Source organism: Lampris incognitus, chromosome 5 (assembly GCF_029633865.1).
Source record: "Lampris incognitus isolate fLamInc1 chromosome 5, fLamInc1.hap2, whole genome shotgun sequence".
Classification (NCBI taxonomy): domain Eukaryota; kingdom Metazoa; phylum Chordata; class Actinopteri; order Lampriformes; family Lampridae; genus Lampris; species Lampris incognitus.
In genome coordinates, this window is record NC_079215.1 from 51623293 (window position 1) to 51642303 (window position 19011).

General features: G+C 42.4%; 2 protein-coding genes across 2 annotated transcripts; one reads left to right on the plus strand and one right to left on the minus strand.

Moving 5' to 3' along the window:
• The first annotated feature begins 4510 nt into the window (after positions 1-4510).
• On the plus strand, positions 4511-18943 carry gtf2e2 (general transcription factor IIE, polypeptide 2, beta). Its single transcript, XM_056280111.1, has 9 exons — positions 4511-4547; positions 4692-4722; positions 5326-5480; positions 16025-16116; positions 16756-16863; positions 17229-17411; positions 17568-17661; positions 17923-18038; positions 18225-18943. Exons 3-9 carry the CDS (start codon positions 5327-5329, stop codon positions 18342-18344), a joined length of 867 nt encoding a protein of 288 aa, XP_056136086.1. The 5' UTR covers positions 4511-4547; positions 4692-4722; position 5326; the 3' UTR covers positions 18345-18943.
• smim18 (small integral membrane protein 18) lies at positions 8145-9471 on the minus strand. Its single transcript, XM_056280113.1, has one exon. It carries the CDS (start codon positions 9354-9356, stop codon positions 9033-9035), a length of 324 nt encoding a protein of 107 aa, XP_056136088.1. The 5' UTR covers positions 9357-9471; the 3' UTR covers positions 8145-9032.
• Positions 18944-19011: the final 68 nt, after the last annotated feature.

Sequence of the window (19011 nt, forward strand, 5' to 3'; positions counted from 1 at the left end):
ACAAACACAAACGATTCCCATTTTCGCATCCCTGTGGAACAGATAATGATACACTCTATTTTAGTGCGGTACGTTTTTATCGAAACTCTAGCTGAGCACTTACCCGGCCAAGTACCATGCAAAAATAAAGTCAAACGCCACGGTCAGACGACTGCTGCATGCTGCGCACACTCACAGGCCAAAGTTCTCATGGTGCTTGAATCAGAGTTTGTATGCATGGGCACCATGAAGAGACTGACCGTCTGACCTGTGAGAGACGGCTGCCATGAGACTGGGGAGTGTGTATGTGTAGTTGTATATATGTATGTGTGTGTGTGTGTGTGGGGGGGGGGGCGGCTCCCCTTTACCGTGCCTCGGTCTCTTTCAGTTACCTATTACCAGCTCACAAAAAGTATATTCTGTAAGAAAAGTCATGTAGTCGTCCAGTTCTGCCATTTATCTGTCAAGGTTTGTCCTCCTGCCAGTCAGACTCATGAAATGCACCGAGAGAAGGCCGGTATTACACACTGACCAGCAAATCACAGCCACTGCTAAATTATCATCAAGGACAGAGCAGAGGAAACACATGGCCTCTTGTTTTTGTTTCAGTGGCACGGTGGCAACAGTGGTTAGCACTGTCGCTTCACAGCAAGAAGGTCCTGGGTCCAACCTTGGGGGGTCATCCCAGGTCATCCTGTGTGGAGTTGGCATGTTCTCCCCGTGTCTGCGGCGAGTTTCTCCGGGTGCTCTGGTTTCCCCCACCATCAAAAAGACATGCATGTTGGGGTTAATACTCCTGTCTGTGCCCCCGACCGAGGGAGGCATGGCAAGACGAACTGTAGTTGGTCCCCGGGTGCTGCACGGCGGCTGCCCGCTGCTCCTAGCTACACCGCTAGGATGGCTTAAATGCAGAGCGTAATTTCCCTACGGGGATCATTAAAGTATATCAAAATCAAAATCCAAAAAAAAATATCAAACTTTGTCGACTTCTTTCACTTAAACTTGTTCATCTTTTGTGTGTATGTGAATGAGTATCAGACCAAATCACATGAGCACTTGGATACTTGCTCTTCATGATACTGGGAGGAAATGAAGAGGACCACACTGCTTTGTGACTAAATAGTCAGAAGTGAGCCTTCACCCAAGACTTTAGGGGACTCAGGTTGAAGCTTAATTCTCATTAGGGGGGGGGGTGACTAAAAGTAAATACAATTAAAGTACCATCGTTAAACATATGATCAGAAGCCTTGTTAGAGGAGCTATACACTCAAAACCCCCCCAGACAAACCAAGCTTGGCTATTGGCCCACAGCATTACAGCCCATTGTCACAGCCACTATATCTACAGTGTTTACCTCACGTGCAGAAAACCCTTCATATTGGGAATGCAACCAAATCACTGTCAGCATCTGTAGTCTTACAATACACAATTTTGCACAGAAGAAAATATCCCCATTACTTGCACATATCATGTGTCCCACAACAATCCCAAAAGGGCAAAAAAAACCCAAAAAAAAACACCTCAGCAGAAGAGCGATAGATAAAAAGTTATTTTAGAAAACTGTAATTTCTCGAATCTCGCACTGATATCGCCTCTCTTATTTGACACAGCCGGCTCACAGTCAGGACATCATTATTCAGTAAAACACCAGCGGAGCTGGAAGTAAATAATTAGCTCTGACTGTTGGTATGTGCGGTGCTCATGAATGCAGAAACCGTTTCACTTTTGAAAATGCATGCTACTGGGGGGGGGGGGGGACGAATGGTATATGTATGAAAATTGCACGAATAGTCTGTGTTTACTTTCTGAGTCACGTTTTAAAAAAAAACATTTAAAGCTAAAACACATCCGGGAAGTCATGGAGGGATGTGATTGTTGTATTTTGCAGAAATGTAAAGTTAGATATTGTAACGCGCATGGGTAAGTAGACACGTTGGCCCTTGGCTAAATGGTCGGATCCTTTAGTCGAGTGGTCAACGTTGTCGCTTGCGGCGTGGGAGCCACGGGTTCGCGTCCCGGGCGCGGCGTCCCAAGCCACCACCAACACCACCCCCCCCCCGAATTCGCTACAATATAGAACGAGTAGGATTTGTCGGTTGCGGTTTGTAAACACAGTGTTCGAAGTTTGCCCCGCCCCCGATTCAACGTCACCAGGAGGACACGCCCCCCTGACCGCAGTTGGCAGAACACGTCCCAGTGTACAGGCCAACTCCGTGTCGCTCTTCATCCCCATCCTCTCCTTCAGTGCTCGCCAGCGGGTGAAAGCCGACCCCAGATTCACTCTCGTTTTGGGACGAGCTTGGCGTCTCGCCTCGCTATGTTTGTGTCTTTTCAAGCGCTGTGTCCGCCATTGTCGTAGCTTCCTCTTGGACCCGTGCTTACGATCTGGCATCTGGTAGCTACGGCTTTACAGAGCTAACCGCTCGACTAAAGGGTGCGACCCGTTAGCCAAGGTCCAACGTAACTACTTATCCATGCACGTTTCACTACCCCCTTCCTTCGGGAAGCGCGTCCCCGCGCTTAAGCATATCAGCACCTTCACGCGCAGACGCTTCCGATGGCCTTACACCATCCCACTTCTGACACCGGTGTAGCAAACTCGGGGGGTAACCACAGGAACTGCCGCAGCCGGGACGCGAACCCGTACCTCCCGCACCGCGGGAGACATCGCTAACCGCTCGACTAAAGGGTGCGACCCGTTAGCCAAGGTCCAACGTGTCTACTTATCCATGCACGTTACACTACCCCAACGTGCATGAGGCTGGCGGATCGATTGAGCTCAGGGGCTCTGGGCTGCAGCGGCCTATGCCGATCTGGTGTCCGCACTAAGTTCGTTATCGATATGGTGTTCCGGGGGGAGCCTAGGACCACCAGGTCGTCTAAGGAGGGGGGTAGTGTGACGTGCATGGATAAGTAGACACGTTGGCCCTTGGCTAACGGTTCGGACACTTAAGTCGAGCGGTTAGCGAACTACGGGTTCGCGTCCCGGCTGCGGCAGTTTCTGTGATTGCCCCCCCGCTACAATATATAACAATAACCTCTTGCCACGTTTGCAACTACAACCGGTTCCCATGTGTATTGTTTTTCATCTCCTCGCTCACTTGATAAACTTAATCATTTTAATTGGTAATTTCAAGGCATTCTTTCCCTTTTTGTTCACTCCAAGACAAGCTCTGTGAAAAAGAGAAACTATGAGCCAATTAGCAAGCAATAACAGTTAGATTCCAGCGTATGCAAAATGTAGACCTACAACATTCTCAGTACAAATAGTCGGGGGAAATCTATATTCAAAGGGAAGCATCTCTTCTTTATCCCAATTAAAGCACAACTCAACATGTTCAACAGAAAGGTGTCACTGTCTCGCGACAGGAGTCATTGCACGAGGATTGTGCAGAAGAAGGTACAACACATTGAACGGTCATTCTATGCAGTCGTATTGTTGTCAGCGTTTGCACCAACTCCCTCAGTGTCATTATATCAAATTGTGAAATTGCTTGCTTCATATACTTCCATCGACATGGTGGAAATGTGTGACTCCATATCTCAAGGCAAATACTGGAGTATGGGACCATTTAAAATGCATTTATATCACTGATTACAGATATAGAAAACCGAAACCGACATCATTCACATTATATTTAACTATTCAATTTTAATGATCAAAGAAAGTTGAATCAGTTCACCGAGACACAACGTTTATCGACAGATACGTTTCATCAGCTTTCTTTGATTTTCTTACCTGGATTATTGAGCATGCATAAAGACAAAGATATATTTTAATGACAGCATCTGTCACCCAATGGAAATGAATAACAATGAACAGGAGCCAATTCGTGTGCCATAAGCCACACTCTCTAAAAGGGTTTCTGATGGGAGGCTGTTCTTGTGGATGACTAGTGTAAAAAGGTTAATGGCGGTTGACTTTATCATGCAAAGCTGTTGATTATGAAATCCAAAAACACCCCATTACAAAAGCACCAGAGTTATGGTCATTCATACTGTTGTTTGATAACTAAAAAGGTCACACACGAATTAGCTGTTCAAAAAATATAGTGCAGACAATCTATTCGAAGTGCGTTTTCACTTGCTTAAAAAGAGTTTAGGTGAAAAAAAACCCCCAACATAATTTACTTCATTGCAAATTGTGACTTATAAATTCGTAGATCTATTTATTTCCTTTTGGACGAGGCCTGTAAGATAACAGTCACACCATGGGTGATGCTGGATCAGACAATCCCAACGCTGATACAAAAACTTGTGGAGATGAAAAGTGCTGTGCCAAGTCCTACGAAGTGGTGGATGAAGAGTGTTTCTCATTTTCATTTTATTTTTTTATTTTGGCCAGCTGATCTGAGTCTGAGGGTGATCGAACCTGAAATATACTAATATTTTCTTTTAGCACAGTAAACCTTGGCGCTGACAACGGAGGCTGTGAGATGCAGTTCTCCCAATCGTCACTAGGTGGCACTTTGCGGTTGAACACCGTGACGTCAGAGGATTTGCAGTCGATATCCGCACAGTCGAACGCGGAACGAGGAGGAGCGCGACGAGCTGGCGAAATGTCACAAGTTGGTTTGCTATTGTTTACTAGCGTCTAAGAATAAAACGAGGGGGGGGACGTTGTTATTTACAACAATATTACGACTGGCAAATTTATCAGTAGGGTTTTTGTTGTTGTTGTCTTTTTAATTGTTGCTTTTACTGAATTCCAGTAGATCAACGGGAAGTCCATCGAAGAATAAGGTAATGTTAGTAGTTAGCTAACTCGCTAAGCTAAACAAATTGGCAAGCTAACGTTAGTAAATCAGGACTTCTGATGCTTCGTCCGCTTTAATGAATAAAAACAACATATCCAACACTAGGTTAGGTGAATAAAGTGAAATAACAAGTATGTATGCTTGTAAACGAACTTCACCCAAGTTACCGTTAAATGTCAACGCAATCTGACGTCTTTGCCGACTAACCAAACGCTATGAAGTTAACTTGAGGTCGTTAGCTACATTATTCTGTTGTGTCGTTTAAGTGTGATCAGATCACACTTATATCCGCTCATTTTTATATGATCATATTTATCAAGGTAGAATTCAACGTAGATGCATATATTTAATATTTCTTAAGATCCCGATACTGATGTTGGTCTTACCTAAATCCAATGGAAAAAAAGCTCACCAAGTCTAAATTGTTTTTTTTTTTCCAAACCTTTTCAAATTTTGAGATCTGCTTGTAGGGAGGTTGTCATAATCCTTGTAAAGACCAATTGAATAAATGCTATCAGACAAAGAAATATTGAAAAATTCCCACTACCACATTTGATCTTCAATCCCTTCAAACTGCTTTTATTCTCAGGATGGATCCAGCCTTGTTGAGGGAGAGGGAACTATTCAAAAAGAGAGCTTTGTCCACTCCAGCAGTAGAGAAAAGACCAGCTGCCACAGACTCTCACAAGAAAAAGAAGGCTAAAGTTGACAAGGAGGGCTCCTCGGGGTCCAAGCACAGTGCCGGTGAGTGAGGCAGACTCTGCTGCTTGGGGAGTAACCACACACTTTTGGATGGGTTATGGTGAAGGGCTTCTTAATTAAGACCTAAACGCATTGCACGATTTTAGCGCTACCTGTGTCACATCCTTCGAGTCACAGACAAATGTCCATTGTTGTGGCCAAAATCCAAGTACATACACGATTTTTGCTTGTTTTGGCTTGTCCAATGTGCCCGACCATGGGATGTGATCCTAGGCTCCGTTAAAGTTTTGGCAGTGCCCAAATTTTTTGGGCTGAATTGTGCAGTGTGGCTCCACTTATGAGCAGATCCCAGTGCCTGATCAATGGGAACATTATCAGAAAATGTGTAATGCTGGCCTGAGATTTGTATGTACACATGGTAGCAGACACAGCTACATGAGAGACAGTCATGTCTTCACAAAAAAAAAAAAAAAAAAAAAAGGCATGAAGGGAGGCTTGTTGGACTGTCGCAACAGCAGAAGCTTCTCTATCATGTCTTGTGTCCAAAATATCACGATAGGTCAAAAAGGAAAAACTCTCCCTCTTGAAGGCAATTGTGGCCCATGTTGTCCTCTCCTACCAAGTCAGGATCAGGTCCATATCCCCTTTCTTTTCTTTTTCTTTGATTTCTCCAAACAAAACACCAGCAGAATCACGGCAACAGCTTGTTGTTGTTATTCCGACGTAGTCTCACAAGCTAATCGCAGAATGTGTCATGATTTATGTCCCTTGCACAATCTGGCCAGAGTGCTTTTAAGACTTTTATTTTGTCACATTGCACAGGAAACACAAGACAGATTCTATTGTACAGTTCAAGCACTACTCATGCCATATTGACATCCCCATGTTGGTCTTTAAAAGTGTGAAAATTTAAAAAACTATATTCATGTCATGATGCAGAGTTGCCCTGTTGGCTTTTGTTGTCATACATGGTAATATTTGCAGCATTAATCATTTCTTTGGTGGGTCAGAAGCATTTGCCATCTTTCACTAATGTTTTTATAGCCAATTTCCCATTCAGCATTTTTGCTAATAGCTGATTTCTAATGTCATTCTTTATCAACTTCATGTATCAAAATATGTGGTTCACCTCTGCTGTGTTGTGAGCTAAAGCATCAATACTCATGGAGAGCTTTGAGTGAATGGGAAAGGGTGTCTCCATTAAATGAAAGATGGGATACTAAGATCCCGTACTCATCGGCATCGCCAGTTCATTTTTTGAGTGTAGCTCTGAATATAATTTTAATTTTAAGCCTGTGTGAAGCCCGACAAAAAAACATAACGTGTGTGAATGTCCGATAGTCTTCGTAACATAACAGCCTGTGAAGTAAATGCAGGTCTCTAAACTAACTCTGTGTGTGTGTGTGTGTGTGTGTGTGTGTGTGTGTGTGTGTGTGTGTGTGTGTGAAAGAAAATTTAATATTCCAATAAACTGATGTTAACATAAATACATTTAACTTTTTTTTTCTCTAGTCTGGTACTGTAGCACGTCAATACATGTTTAGTGATAGCAGTTGTGAAGTATTCTGCTTCTACTCAATACTAATACTCATTACTAACAAGTAATATTTTTAACATCACAATTCATAATTAATCCGGAGAGTAAACAACAGTTTTTGAGGTACACATTTCAAATTTTCAATGATTAAGACATGTACTTTGAATGTAAATAAGGTGCCAGAGTGCATAAAAAAGCATCAAAATAGATCTTGTTTATCAAAAAAACATTTCCTGGGGAGGATTCCCCCAAGAACCCCCTACAAAAGTCCAGGCTAAGCCCAGAATGTGCTCAAATCGTGGAAACGCTCTTGCCTGTACTTATCAATGGCAAAATCTTGGTTGATATTAGTCAAGTCTGTGACTTGACTAATATCAACGATAATATTAGCTATTTTTATTTTTATTTTAAGTCTGTCGTTGCTGAACACTTGATTGAGGCTCATTGACCTATCTGCGTTCTACATCAAACTTGAGTTGGGGAAAAAAAATCTTCATAACTAAAAAGAAAGTGAGGAATTTAGCAATGAAGGAAGTAGTAGTAATGGGAGATTTTTTTCGGACAGTCAAAACCTTTCTTTTTTTTTACAGCTTTACGGACAAAGTTGAAATTGAGATACTTCATTGCGGAGTATGTAAATTTACGGACTGTTGGCTACCCTGCGTAGTAGCAGACTACCATTTCAACACATTGGCCCAACAGACCGTCTTTATATTTCATGATTGACTTGGCTAGTTGTGCCAGGTGCTCAGCCTTACCTTTATGTACTCAAAGCAGCAGATAGTGTGGTGTTGCTGACTTGGGATGAGAAGTGGTAGACTCATTTTGCCTGTATTATCACTTTTTTTTTACTTATGCTGCATTCACATGGAATCCACAATTTAACTTTTTTCTTTTCAAATTATTGTTTTTTTTTTCAATCAATACACCATAGCAACCCTTGTGTGTTTTTTTTTGTTGTTTTTTTTAACTGTCCTGCCATTCCATCGTGCGGTTTGTGGTTGTTCCCATTCTGTTTTGCCAACTGCCATTTACCGTCTCCCGGATTCCATGTGAATGCAGCATTAGCCTTAGACTTTAACCTCCTTCGCTGGAAAAATGCATCACTCTTGTTTTTGTATGTCTCGTTTTGGTATAAAAAGGCAAAAAAATTACTCAATAATTCTGTGATCATTTATTGGATATGTTGTGTTAAGGCATTTAAAATCATACCGTGTGCTCAACATGACTTTGCTATTGACCATCACTGTGCAGCATTCAGGTGTCAATCATCATAAATAATGTGCTGAACATGTTGACAATATTAAATGGTGAAAGACTGGAGAAAATGGGCTTGACCTAAACCTTTGACGATATCAAATTAAGCTTCATCAGTTGAGCTGTTGTTGGTTAGGTCTAGTTGATGAGCTAATAAAGGCATAATTGCAAACCTTTTGGACAAAATTTCCCAGCAGTAAGTAACGTCCTGTGCCATATCAGAACAGATCTTTTATTGTGGCATTATCTTGGACACATAGGATGCATCCTGTTGGCCACAATCATGTGCAAAGCTGAGACAGCCTAGAAATTATTTTCTTTCGTTAAAAAGACTAATTGCCTATTGTGATTTTCTAGTACAGTGCCGTTTCAAATGGCCGTTCTATATTTATTAACTGCATTCTACCTGCCATTCTGTGAAAAGTCAGAAAGTCGCTATTTTTGTACATTTCAGTGCAGTGTACTATCTAGTAGTCAATAAGTAACAACTGGATACAACCTGTATTTGTACTGGTGTAAAGATTGTAAACATAGAGGGTGACATTTTCATTTCATTGTTGACCAAATTAGGCATACTTCACATTACTAAGCAAAATAAAGATTGTTATCCATCTCCTTTAGTATTACCTTGCCCTGTCCCTTGCCCCAGCCCCATTTTGCACATCCTTCCCCGTGTGAGCAGTCCAAGCACTGTTGGGCCATTTTATAAGTTGTCTCTGAATTAGGACCATGGCCGAAGCTGTGACACTGGCAAATTCAATGCCGAATCACTGCTTTCACCACCTCCTGCTTTGCTGCCTTTACACCACCTCAGTGTGGGACTGTGGTGTTCGGCGGAAGCCGCTCATCAGCTTGCTGAAGCCTCCTGGCCTCTCCTCCTGGAGCTGGCGGTGTGTTTTTCCTTTGGCGCAGCATCCGCAGTCCAGCAGCTCATAGAGCACTGCCAGGGCAGCCAGAGACAACACGGTGAGGATGAAGAGGAGGAGAATAATGAAGCAGGCCACATTCCAGCCGTCGTGGAATGGGTAGACCTCCTGGACCTGCAGGGAGACCTGGGAGAGTGGCGCCACATCGGGGTGCCCGGGCAGACCACTCGGGAGCTCAGTGGTTGTTATGTTGTCCATGGTTTCTAGATAGAAGGAGCAAAGAAAGGGAAAAAGGCAGAGTGTGAAGGTTCATCTGTTCATGGCTGCTCAACAGAAATTACCTGTTTTTGACAGGGCAAGGGATCAAAGTGCTTTTCCCTCAATGTAGTGCACCTCCACAAGTTTTGTGATGTTACAGACAACCATTTGGAATGCCAAAGCTGTTGCCATGGAAACAACAGAACTCTGCCTACACATGAATGCCAGATGTCACTCAACACCTAAATTTCTGTCAAGTTACCCGTTATTGGAATCAAGAATAAACTGACTGTTATTATCTGTAGCTACAATAAGATTTGACTCCTTTAGACCAGTGTTTCCCAACTCAGTCCTCAAGGAACCCCTATCCTGCAGATTTTCTTTGCAACCCTGAATAGGTACCTGTTTGTAGTTATTCAACCAATCAGCAATGAATCATGTCAGATGTCGCACACCTTGCATAATTAAGTGCTGTGAGATGATTGGTTGAGTAAGTACAAGCAGGGCTACCTATGCAGGGTTACAATGAAAATCTGCAGGATAGGGGTTCCTTGAGGGGGTTCCTTGAGGACTGGGTTGGGAAACGCTGCTTTAGACAATGTTGGGCAGTGACGCTAGAGACTAAGTGTGAAAGGGATAGTTGAAAAAGGTTTCTTCTTCATGCTCAGAATGAAATTATAAAGATCCTGTAGGAAGTACAATTACTACTAAAATGCAAATGTTTGGAATTTATAATTTTTGAGTGAAATAAAATATTTTTAATGCCCAATGTGATCTGTAAGGTTCTGCAGCACTTAGCACAGTTGTCCCTAAAAATAAATACATTCTGCGTACATTTTCCGTTATTTAAAGAGGCCGTATCATGCTTTCCCCCCCTTTCCTTTAGTGTATTATATAGCTGGGAGGTGCATGTAGAATGTCTGCAGTTACAAAGCCCAAAGTCCACGTCAAGGGGATTTATTCTCTCCGACAGAAAACTGCCTGAAACGCCTCTTACTTAGTCTAGCATTTTCTTCCGTTACTTATCTATGTCACTATGTAACACATTTTCGTAATACCTGCCTAGCGGCTAGTTTGGCCCGCTCCCAAAGAAAGTTAGATATAGCGGCGGCGTGAGGACTCAAGTTAGGTTGAGCGGAGGCCGGGAAGAGTTTGGTTAGTGTATATCGCAATGTTTAGAACATTTCTTCTGTGTGAAGGCAAATGCCCTTTGTATGGACTTCCAAAGTAAGACAAAAAGAAGAATCGGTGGTTAAAATTCTTTTTACCACTATTCCTCAGCAATACAACCCCAAACTTGTATTGTGTTCCCGTCATTTTACAGAGGACTGCTTCCGGAACTGGGCACAGTTCAATGCTGGATTTTCGGTTTGTTCACGTTTCCTAAATAAAAAAGCACCAGACAGCATTGGATAGTTTCTTTTTTCAGGCCAACTACAGCCATATGCCACCGTGTCTGTTTGTTCATGCAACTTAAACAGCCCAGTGTAAAGCTGGATTTTCGACTAGGCTAGTGCTAAAAGACGGGGCTGTTCCATCTGTAAAGGTCCATGTCGAGCAGTCAGAAGTGCAAGCTGCAAGTAACATATCAATGAAATGTTTGTCTTGAATTGGATCAAATGGCTTGTGAATACAGTTTCAGTGGGCATATACGTACAGTGCAGTTTCAGTGGGCATATGCAATGCAGCTAAAGTTATTTAGGTTGCTAATGGTGATTTGCACAAAATAGAGCCATGCACCGAGCAGTCAGCTATATGCCTTTATTTCAACCATATTCACTCAAAATCGTGGTGTTATTTTCCACAACCACCGAGGATAAATGTCACCATCCCCTAAACATGATTTTTTTCAAGTAATAAGCAATCAACTATATATATTTTTATAATGCCAAAAGCAGTTACGCTCAAGCGAAGATATTCCAAGCCTGTCAAACTACGATCTACTCGGTAAATGTATGTACACGTTCTTGCAAAACCATCTGAGTGGTACTATAAGGCATTTAATGTACTCCAGCAATTGACAATGCAGGGAGATGCTATACATCTATTTGGCGGCAGCAGAATAACATTTTACTAGCTACGCAACCTTTTGTTATTTCTTGAAAGCAGCCATTTTCTACTTCAGTCGGTATTTTAGTGCATTTCTCACACGTACACCGATTTACGGGCATGTTTACAAAACATTTACGGCTTGTGATTGAAACACCAAATCCACTGTTGGGATGTATCATATAGTAAGAAAGTAATGCGTGTAATACAGGTAGTCCCCGGGTTACAAACGCCCGTACTTACGAACGCCCGTACTTAGGAACCGACCTCCGTAAAGCCTATTGTTTAAAAACAAAAAAAAACCCGAGTTACACACAATGGTTCGCATTAAAGAATGGACAGACTACATTGCGCGATGCTCAAAACACAGCGCGTTTTAGGCGGGTTGTCGGCCCAGTTGTTGCCATTTTAAGTCAGATCGCGTAAACATTGTTGTGTGCGTTGTTTTGACTTGAATTTTCGGTGTGTTTACCGTCGTACCATGGCTTCAAAGCGTAAATCTGATGCAAGTGATGGAGATGCATCGAAGAAAAGGAAAACGATCATGATTGAAACAAAAGTGGAAATAATAAAGCGTTCAGAGAGTTGAAACGCTCATTGTTTTTTTTTTTCCCTTCTTTTACTTACCCGGTGAGGTGGGGAGGAGAGCCCCAAGCGGGCTCTCGTTTCTGGTGTCTAACCGGTCGCTACCCGCTGTGGGGACTGGCAGGTGGGGAGTTTGAAATGTAAGAATTTTTTCTTTAATGTTTTTTATACCTCTCTCAATTATAAATACTGTACTGTAGTTGCATTTATTATTACTGCATTATAATGTTTATGTTTTAGGTAAAATATATACTATATACTAAGACAAACATTTGACTAATGGACCCTAGATGTGAACTGTACATAACTGTTCCGACTTACGTACAAATTCGGTTTACGAACAGACTCAAAAACAGAGCTCGTATGTAATCTGGGGACTGCCTGTATTTACCAGACATCCTGCTGTAAACTTTGCTGCTGCGGATATTTGTGTTGTCTGCTCTCATATTGCGGATCGTATTTGGGCTTGAACCTGTATGGATGGATTTGAGAAGTTACCATTTCATATCAAGAACAATAAATTATGTTACTTGGTAGGTTTATAGTTTGCTTACGGAACCGGCTTGTTGTGAGTTCGACACAAGCACTAGGTGCTGCCCCCCGACCGGCCTCCAGAAATTGGCCAATCAGAAGAAAATTAGTTTTTATGGAGGGGGACCCTAAAGAGAAAATAGCCCAAACAGCCTATTTTAGACAGAGGATGAACTGAGGAGCTACAAAAGGTCCAGTATAAGATAAATTATGATTTTTATTTTTTTAACTGTGAATCATGCAAAGCTACTCGAATGCAGCCCCAGAATAAAAATATAGAGCTGTAATGAGCTTGATATGGCCACAGTAAACAGATCAGCCTTAGATATTTCCCTTTTGTGCTGCTACATTTTCAGTTCTGGTGCTCATGTGCTACTTGTTAAAATGTCTCTGAAGATTCCTTGTTTGTGGACTAGGGACTTTGCAGAGCAAAGGCGAAATGCTCAGTCTTACAAGAATAGCCACAGTAAGCACAGGGTTGAGGCGAGTGTTGGGTCATACTGTATCATGCTTTTATCATGTATATAGTGGCTAGAATTTCTCAGAACCTGGGTTTATTGCATTATACTGCCAATGTTGTGTTGACTGCAACTAAGATGATTTTTTAAGTGGTTTCCAACGTTGTGTCTTATGCACCATAACTCCATGCCTAGACCTGTCATTGTATTCATAGGTCTTTGCTGATGAAGACCTTGTAGTCAAGGAGCTGCAAAGTTGCAACTCCACAGAGTGCATCAAGTGGTCTTTTATTTCAACTATCTCTTTTACCAAACAATTTTTCATCTCCTTGGCCATCCTTTCACACTCTACCCAGCACACATTTAAGGCCCCCCCCCACCACCACCACTAAAGAAGCAGTATGCTGCTCTCCACCAGCACCCACTCATATCAAAAATGCATTCAAGCAAATAGTCTACTAGACTGACTGGAGGAACTGTTGACCTAGTTTGCTTGAGCGAACCGCAGAGGCTGGGGAAGATGGTGAACAAGTGAGAAAGCGGGTATTGGGTTAGACCAGGCTGATTCTAAAATAGTCTCAGTTCTCTTGGATTCTGCCCCCAGCACATGCTCTTTGGATGTGTGCATCATGAGCATGTAGGGTACTGTCGACAGCCAAGAAAATAGTCTTTCTAGTATTTATTTGTATTTTGGCTTGTGCCTCGAGTGTAACAGAAACTGGAGTATCAACCCACCAAGCACTGTGCAACGTGAAGCCACAGACATGTTGTGGTGACTCCATTTGTCTCACACAGTTACCTAGCGACCAAAGAACCTAATTTATACTAGCAGTATGGGGCCCTAGTCTAGAAAAAAACATTTCTTCCTCCATCTTAGAGAAGCCGAACACAGCAGAAATGGATTGATAAACCTATTTTGGGTTCCAGTCCACAGCTCGGAGACTAGATCCTGAACGTCTTTTTTTCTTTTCTTTTTTTTTTTTTGGTGTGCGTTGTTTGGTTTGGTCTTGCAAGAAACTCCACAGCTTCACGATTTTCATCCATTCTGTTCATGCTCATGAAGCTTGTGAGCATATCTGACTTCTTTTCATGCTGGCTAATTTTTGCTTGTGTAGGTGGTCTGAATTTAACAATAAGGTTTAGAAAAGGGATGAAGAGAGTGATGGTTTATTGAAGGTCACACACTTGGCAATGTGTTCTGCGAACTGGAGATCAAGTTGTAGGAGCAAAACGTAGTGTCCTGACTTGGGTTCGTTAAACATGCATGTTGATGTGTTTTTTTGTGCACATATGGTTCCTTCCATCTAGTCTAGCTTTGTAACTTTACTCAACCTTCTCTCTCCGCTGTCCAGCCAGTTCAGATGCAGGGTACATTTTCAACATCAGGTCAAGTCATAACCATGACGACAACCCCTTTACGCCCACCTCCTCTGTCTCGTCTGGCCCTTGCTCTCCCCTCCCTCTCTTAAAGCACCCTGAGACACAAGGACCAGTTAGTTCTCGACAGCATTTGGTAAATCAACCTAAAGTAAGCCCTTCCCCAAATCTGCTCCCTGAGGTGATGAGGACAGAAATTGTTGTCCAACACACACACACACACACACACACACACACACACACACACACACACACACTCTCCTTATGTCTCTGTCTGGGTCCATGCAGCTGTCAGTCCTGCATTGATTTCTCTTGAGAGCTCCAGCTCACATCCAGCCCAGTATCTCCACAAACACAGACAAGATGAGACAGACACACACACACACACACACACACACACACACACACACACACACACACACACACGCACACACAATAATACTGATGCTTTTTATTTGAGTGAGAGTGCAGACAGCCAGATTAATATTTATTTAATCCAATGGATCTATACTTCAACACATTCTTTAACATTGTAAACTTATCAATCATGCTTGTTGGTATGGTGCAGAAAAGAATTTTTTTTTTACATATATTCAAATGTGGGCTACCTGTTTTATACACTGCGTGCTCACTTGACATTTAATTGATAGTGGCTGTTGGATGGAATCTGCTTGTTTAAGAACTGGTCCAGTGTGAGTGGAGTTGTGTAATATATTCGCTAAATGCTAGATTGTGGAGCAAAACACACAGAGGTACACTCAGTGAGACATGATAGTCTGTCGACAGATTAGCCTTAATCTCATCGCGTAGATTCTCTGTTGCTCTCTCGCACACACACACTCACACTGCTACTCTGATAAATATGCAGACTCACCTGTGTGCTTATATCTCGAGAGGATGCTTGTCAAGAGATACCCTCTTCTTTCTCTTGCTCCACCTATTGCTCTCTGTCTTCCACTCTACCTCCCCTGCCTGCTCTCTCGCTTTCTCTCTCTCTCTCTGTGTCTGTCTCACTCGTTCATTCTTTCGCTCTCTGGCACTCCTTGCAACCTAGCAGGGCACAAGCTTCAGTTGCCGTCATTGGTTATTTTCTAGACCTGCCTCTGCACCATTTGTTGGCAGCCCCATCTCACAAATCCGATGTCCCACCCCTTAAACTGCACACAGCAACATAAGCAACCGCTCACATCATGAATCATTTATGAGTTGGTGCCATTAGGCAGCTCTGATTGGCTTGCCTCCAGCCCAGGCTCCCAGTCAGATCCGTCTTTCCACGGGGGCGGCACCTTGTTTGGCCATCCACACACTCGGCAAACTGGCAGGACTTGAAATATCTTTTAGATGATCCATATACACTACCATTTTAATTTTCTGTTGGATTTTTTTTTTTATGCAAAAACTATAAATTGAGTAGTCATTATATGCTAACAGTGGAGGTATTGGAATTAATATTATGTCCTATCCTGACAAAGATCAATGAATTCATGGCCATTTGAATTGATTAAATAAGGGCTTGTCTCCCCTGAAATGATGACGCTGTGTAATGACAGTCTTAACAGAAGCTGATCTGCAAAGTTGCTGCAATGTCTTTACCATGTCAGCCTCTAGATGGAAATAATTTAAAATGTGAACATTTTAACTAACCTTTTGTTCTCTTTTTCCTTCTAGAGGCTAATAATGGCAACTTTAACCTCAAGGCTTTAAGTGGTAGCTCTGGCTATAAGTTTGGCTGCCTGGCCAAGATAGTCAACTACATGAAGGTAAGATCCTGCAGAAATTCCACCTGTTTTTGCACAGGATGGCAGTGAGTGTGCATGTGTAGGTGTCCTCAATCCAACGCAAAAAGAACATCTCCTGGCACTTTTAAGAGATGCAATTCTTATCGTTTATGGTCATTCTTAATGTCCCTTTCCAAGTAACTTTGAGGGCTTACAACTGCATCTCTTTGCCAGCATTTTTTTTAAAACAGCCATCATCTCATTTAAAAGTTGTTTTAAAAACAGGGCTTGCTTCCTGCAGTGCTAAGCCAGTGAGGCACTTGTGCGTCCTGTGCAACATTTTGACCCCAGATTTTCTTTTTGCATCTTGGTTTGCAGAGATTGCTAGGCCCTGACACACCAGCACTGACTCATCCCCTCACTGCAGAGCAGGCATTCATGTTGAGAGACTTTTCTATGAATGTGGGCTTATTATTTTTCTTTTTCAGTCGCTTAAAAGGTCAGTTTTGAATGGTCTAAATTTAGCTTAGCGTCAGGGTTTTGGTGTAGTGGAAAGATTGAGCCAAGTCCTATCAAATGGATTGTGTCTGAAAATGTTCTACATTTGGATCAGAAATGTAATGTTAATTTGTGACTGTTGTTGGCTGTTGGTGTTTATGTGTGTTGGTCTGTGTTTTTCAGACAAGGCATCAGAGAGGGGATACGCACCTCCTCACCCTAGAAGAAATCCTGGATGAGACAAAGTTGCTAGATATTGGCATGAAACAAAAACAATGGCTTATGACAGAGGTGTGTGTGTCACATACTATAAGAACCTACAATTATTTTTTGTTAGTTTAAATCAACAACTGATCCACCACGACCTCACCATTCCTTTTCTTTCCTACAATCCTCTTGCTGTCCCCCACAACCCTCCAAGTTAATAAACAGAGAAAAACACAAAGTATGTCACAGAAGAATGTCACTGAATTGAAAGAGTCCTTTTAACCATACCATCAAGATACCATCAAGTGTAACACTAACGTACACTGCTCTGTATTAATGGTGTCAACAGGCCACAATGCATTGACATGTCTACTCTTTACAGATAAACAGGAAACCCACCTTACTGCTAAAGTCTCTTTTTCTTCACCCATTCTGGTGTCCAATTTCAGGCCTTGGCCAACAACCCAAAGATTGAGGTGCGGGATGGGAAGTATTCCTTTAAACCCAAGTATCACCTCAAAGACAAGAAGGCCCTGTTAAGGCTGCTGGACAAACATGACCAGCTGGGCCTGGGAGGAGTGCTGCTAGATGACGTGGAGGAGGGGCTTCCCAACTCTGCAAAGGCCATTAAGGTAACACACACACTATAAATCTACAAGCTCATCTCACTCTGGGAGTGAGTGTGTGTGTATGTGGGGGGTACAATATGTGCACTGTAATACACATTTTTAACTCTTCGCTGTATTGGTACCAAGTTAAGAGATATGAATCCATTTGGTCACCTACAGGCACTGGGGGATCAGATCATCTTTGTGACCCGACCAGATAAAAAGAAGGTCTTATTTTACAATGACAAGCACTGCCAGTTTGTGGTGGATGAAGGTGAGAAACGGTCTGGGCTCTCCAACAGCTACTGAAAGGACTTCCTCTGCGATCTGTCCCCATGTGCATCGATTGCCTTTTTCAGATTTGTAATCTATCGGCACAGCCATTTCACAAAACATGGTGTTAAATTAACTCACTGTAAAATGCCCCTTGCTGCAAGAAGTTTGGACATTTTCCACCTAATACTTGATATAATTTGAAAATTGGCCAAATTGTTGCACCCAGATGATGCATCAGTAGAATTTCTGTTCATCCTAGAATTCCAGAAGCTGTGGAGGAGTGTTCCGGTGGATTCCATGGACGAAGAGAAGATTGAGGAATATCTCAAGAAACAAGGCATCTCCTCCATGCAAGAGATGGGACCGAAAAAAGCGGTAAGCGTCTTTTTTTTTTGGTCAATGCTCATCAATTCAACAAGCGAAATGTAGAGGAATGTGCCCAGTGTGCGTCGTCATTGGACGTACTTCATTAGGAATAATGGTTTGGAGTTAAACAGTGACATTTGTGATAGGGCCATCAAACTTCTTGCTGACTTTTTGTTTTGTTGCTCTGCTCTGCAGTTACCTGTCCAGAAAAGGAAGAAGCCAGGGGGCCAGAAGAAGAGGCGCTTCAAGACCCACAACGATCATTTGGCTGGAGTATTGGAGGACTATTCGGAGGGTGTTCCTGCCAAGAAATGAAATCTCTTCCCATGGTGCTTTCTGATCAGAGAACTAATAAAGGGACTGGAGGCTACAAATGGCGGGAAAGAGAGAATGTGACCCTGGATCAGCAACCATACAAAGAGTTTTTATGGCTTTGTCCCAGTAGTGTTAAACAGCTGGCTTATTTTTTTGCTCGAAGTAATCCTTCCTCAGCAGTCGGTGATCTTGCAGTATATGGATTGATTTGAAATTGTACTTGTGCATCGTGTCCGATTAGTGAACTGATCAGAGACTAGACCAATGGAAGCCAGTTTAGTATTGTGACCATTTAAGACACTGGATGTCCATGCCAAAACTACCTTCCTATAAGGGGGTACTGACATTCATCTTACTGTTAGCAAAAGGCAAATATGTGAAATATGTACATATGTTTTTTTACTTGACTGAGTTTAACGGACATGTGTGATTATAGCAGGGAAATGTGCCTGTATGGAAAGAAAGATTTGATATGACAGCAGAGGGCATTTGCTGCAGCAGCATTTGACTACGGTTTCATAAAAGTTGCATAGGACATAGGCTTTTGTTTCACAGCACTACATTAAAACTACCTAGGGTATATCCATCCTGGTATGTCTTTGAGTAGTGCACTTTTAATCAACAGACCATCTAGTTTTATTTCTTTTACATCATGACACAATTGCAA

Excerpts from the sequence above, each read along its gene's own strand:
- smim18 (XM_056280113.1), bottom strand. The coding sequence starts at position 9,356 with ATGGACAACATAACAACCACTGAGCTCCCGAGTGGTCTGCCCGGGCAC.
- gtf2e2 (XM_056280111.1), top strand. The coding sequence starts at position 5,327 with ATGGATCCAGCCTTGTTGAGGGAGAGGGAACTATTCAAAAAGAGAGCT. Across the intron at positions 16,864-17,228 it reads AACAATGGCTTATGACAGAG|GCCTTGGCCAACAACCCAAA; the intron begins GTGTGTGTGTCA and ends GTCCAATTTCAG. Across the intron at positions 17,662-17,922 it reads CCAGTTTGTGGTGGATGAAG|AATTCCAGAAGCTGTGGAGG; the intron begins GTGAGAAACGGT and ends TGTTCATCCTAG.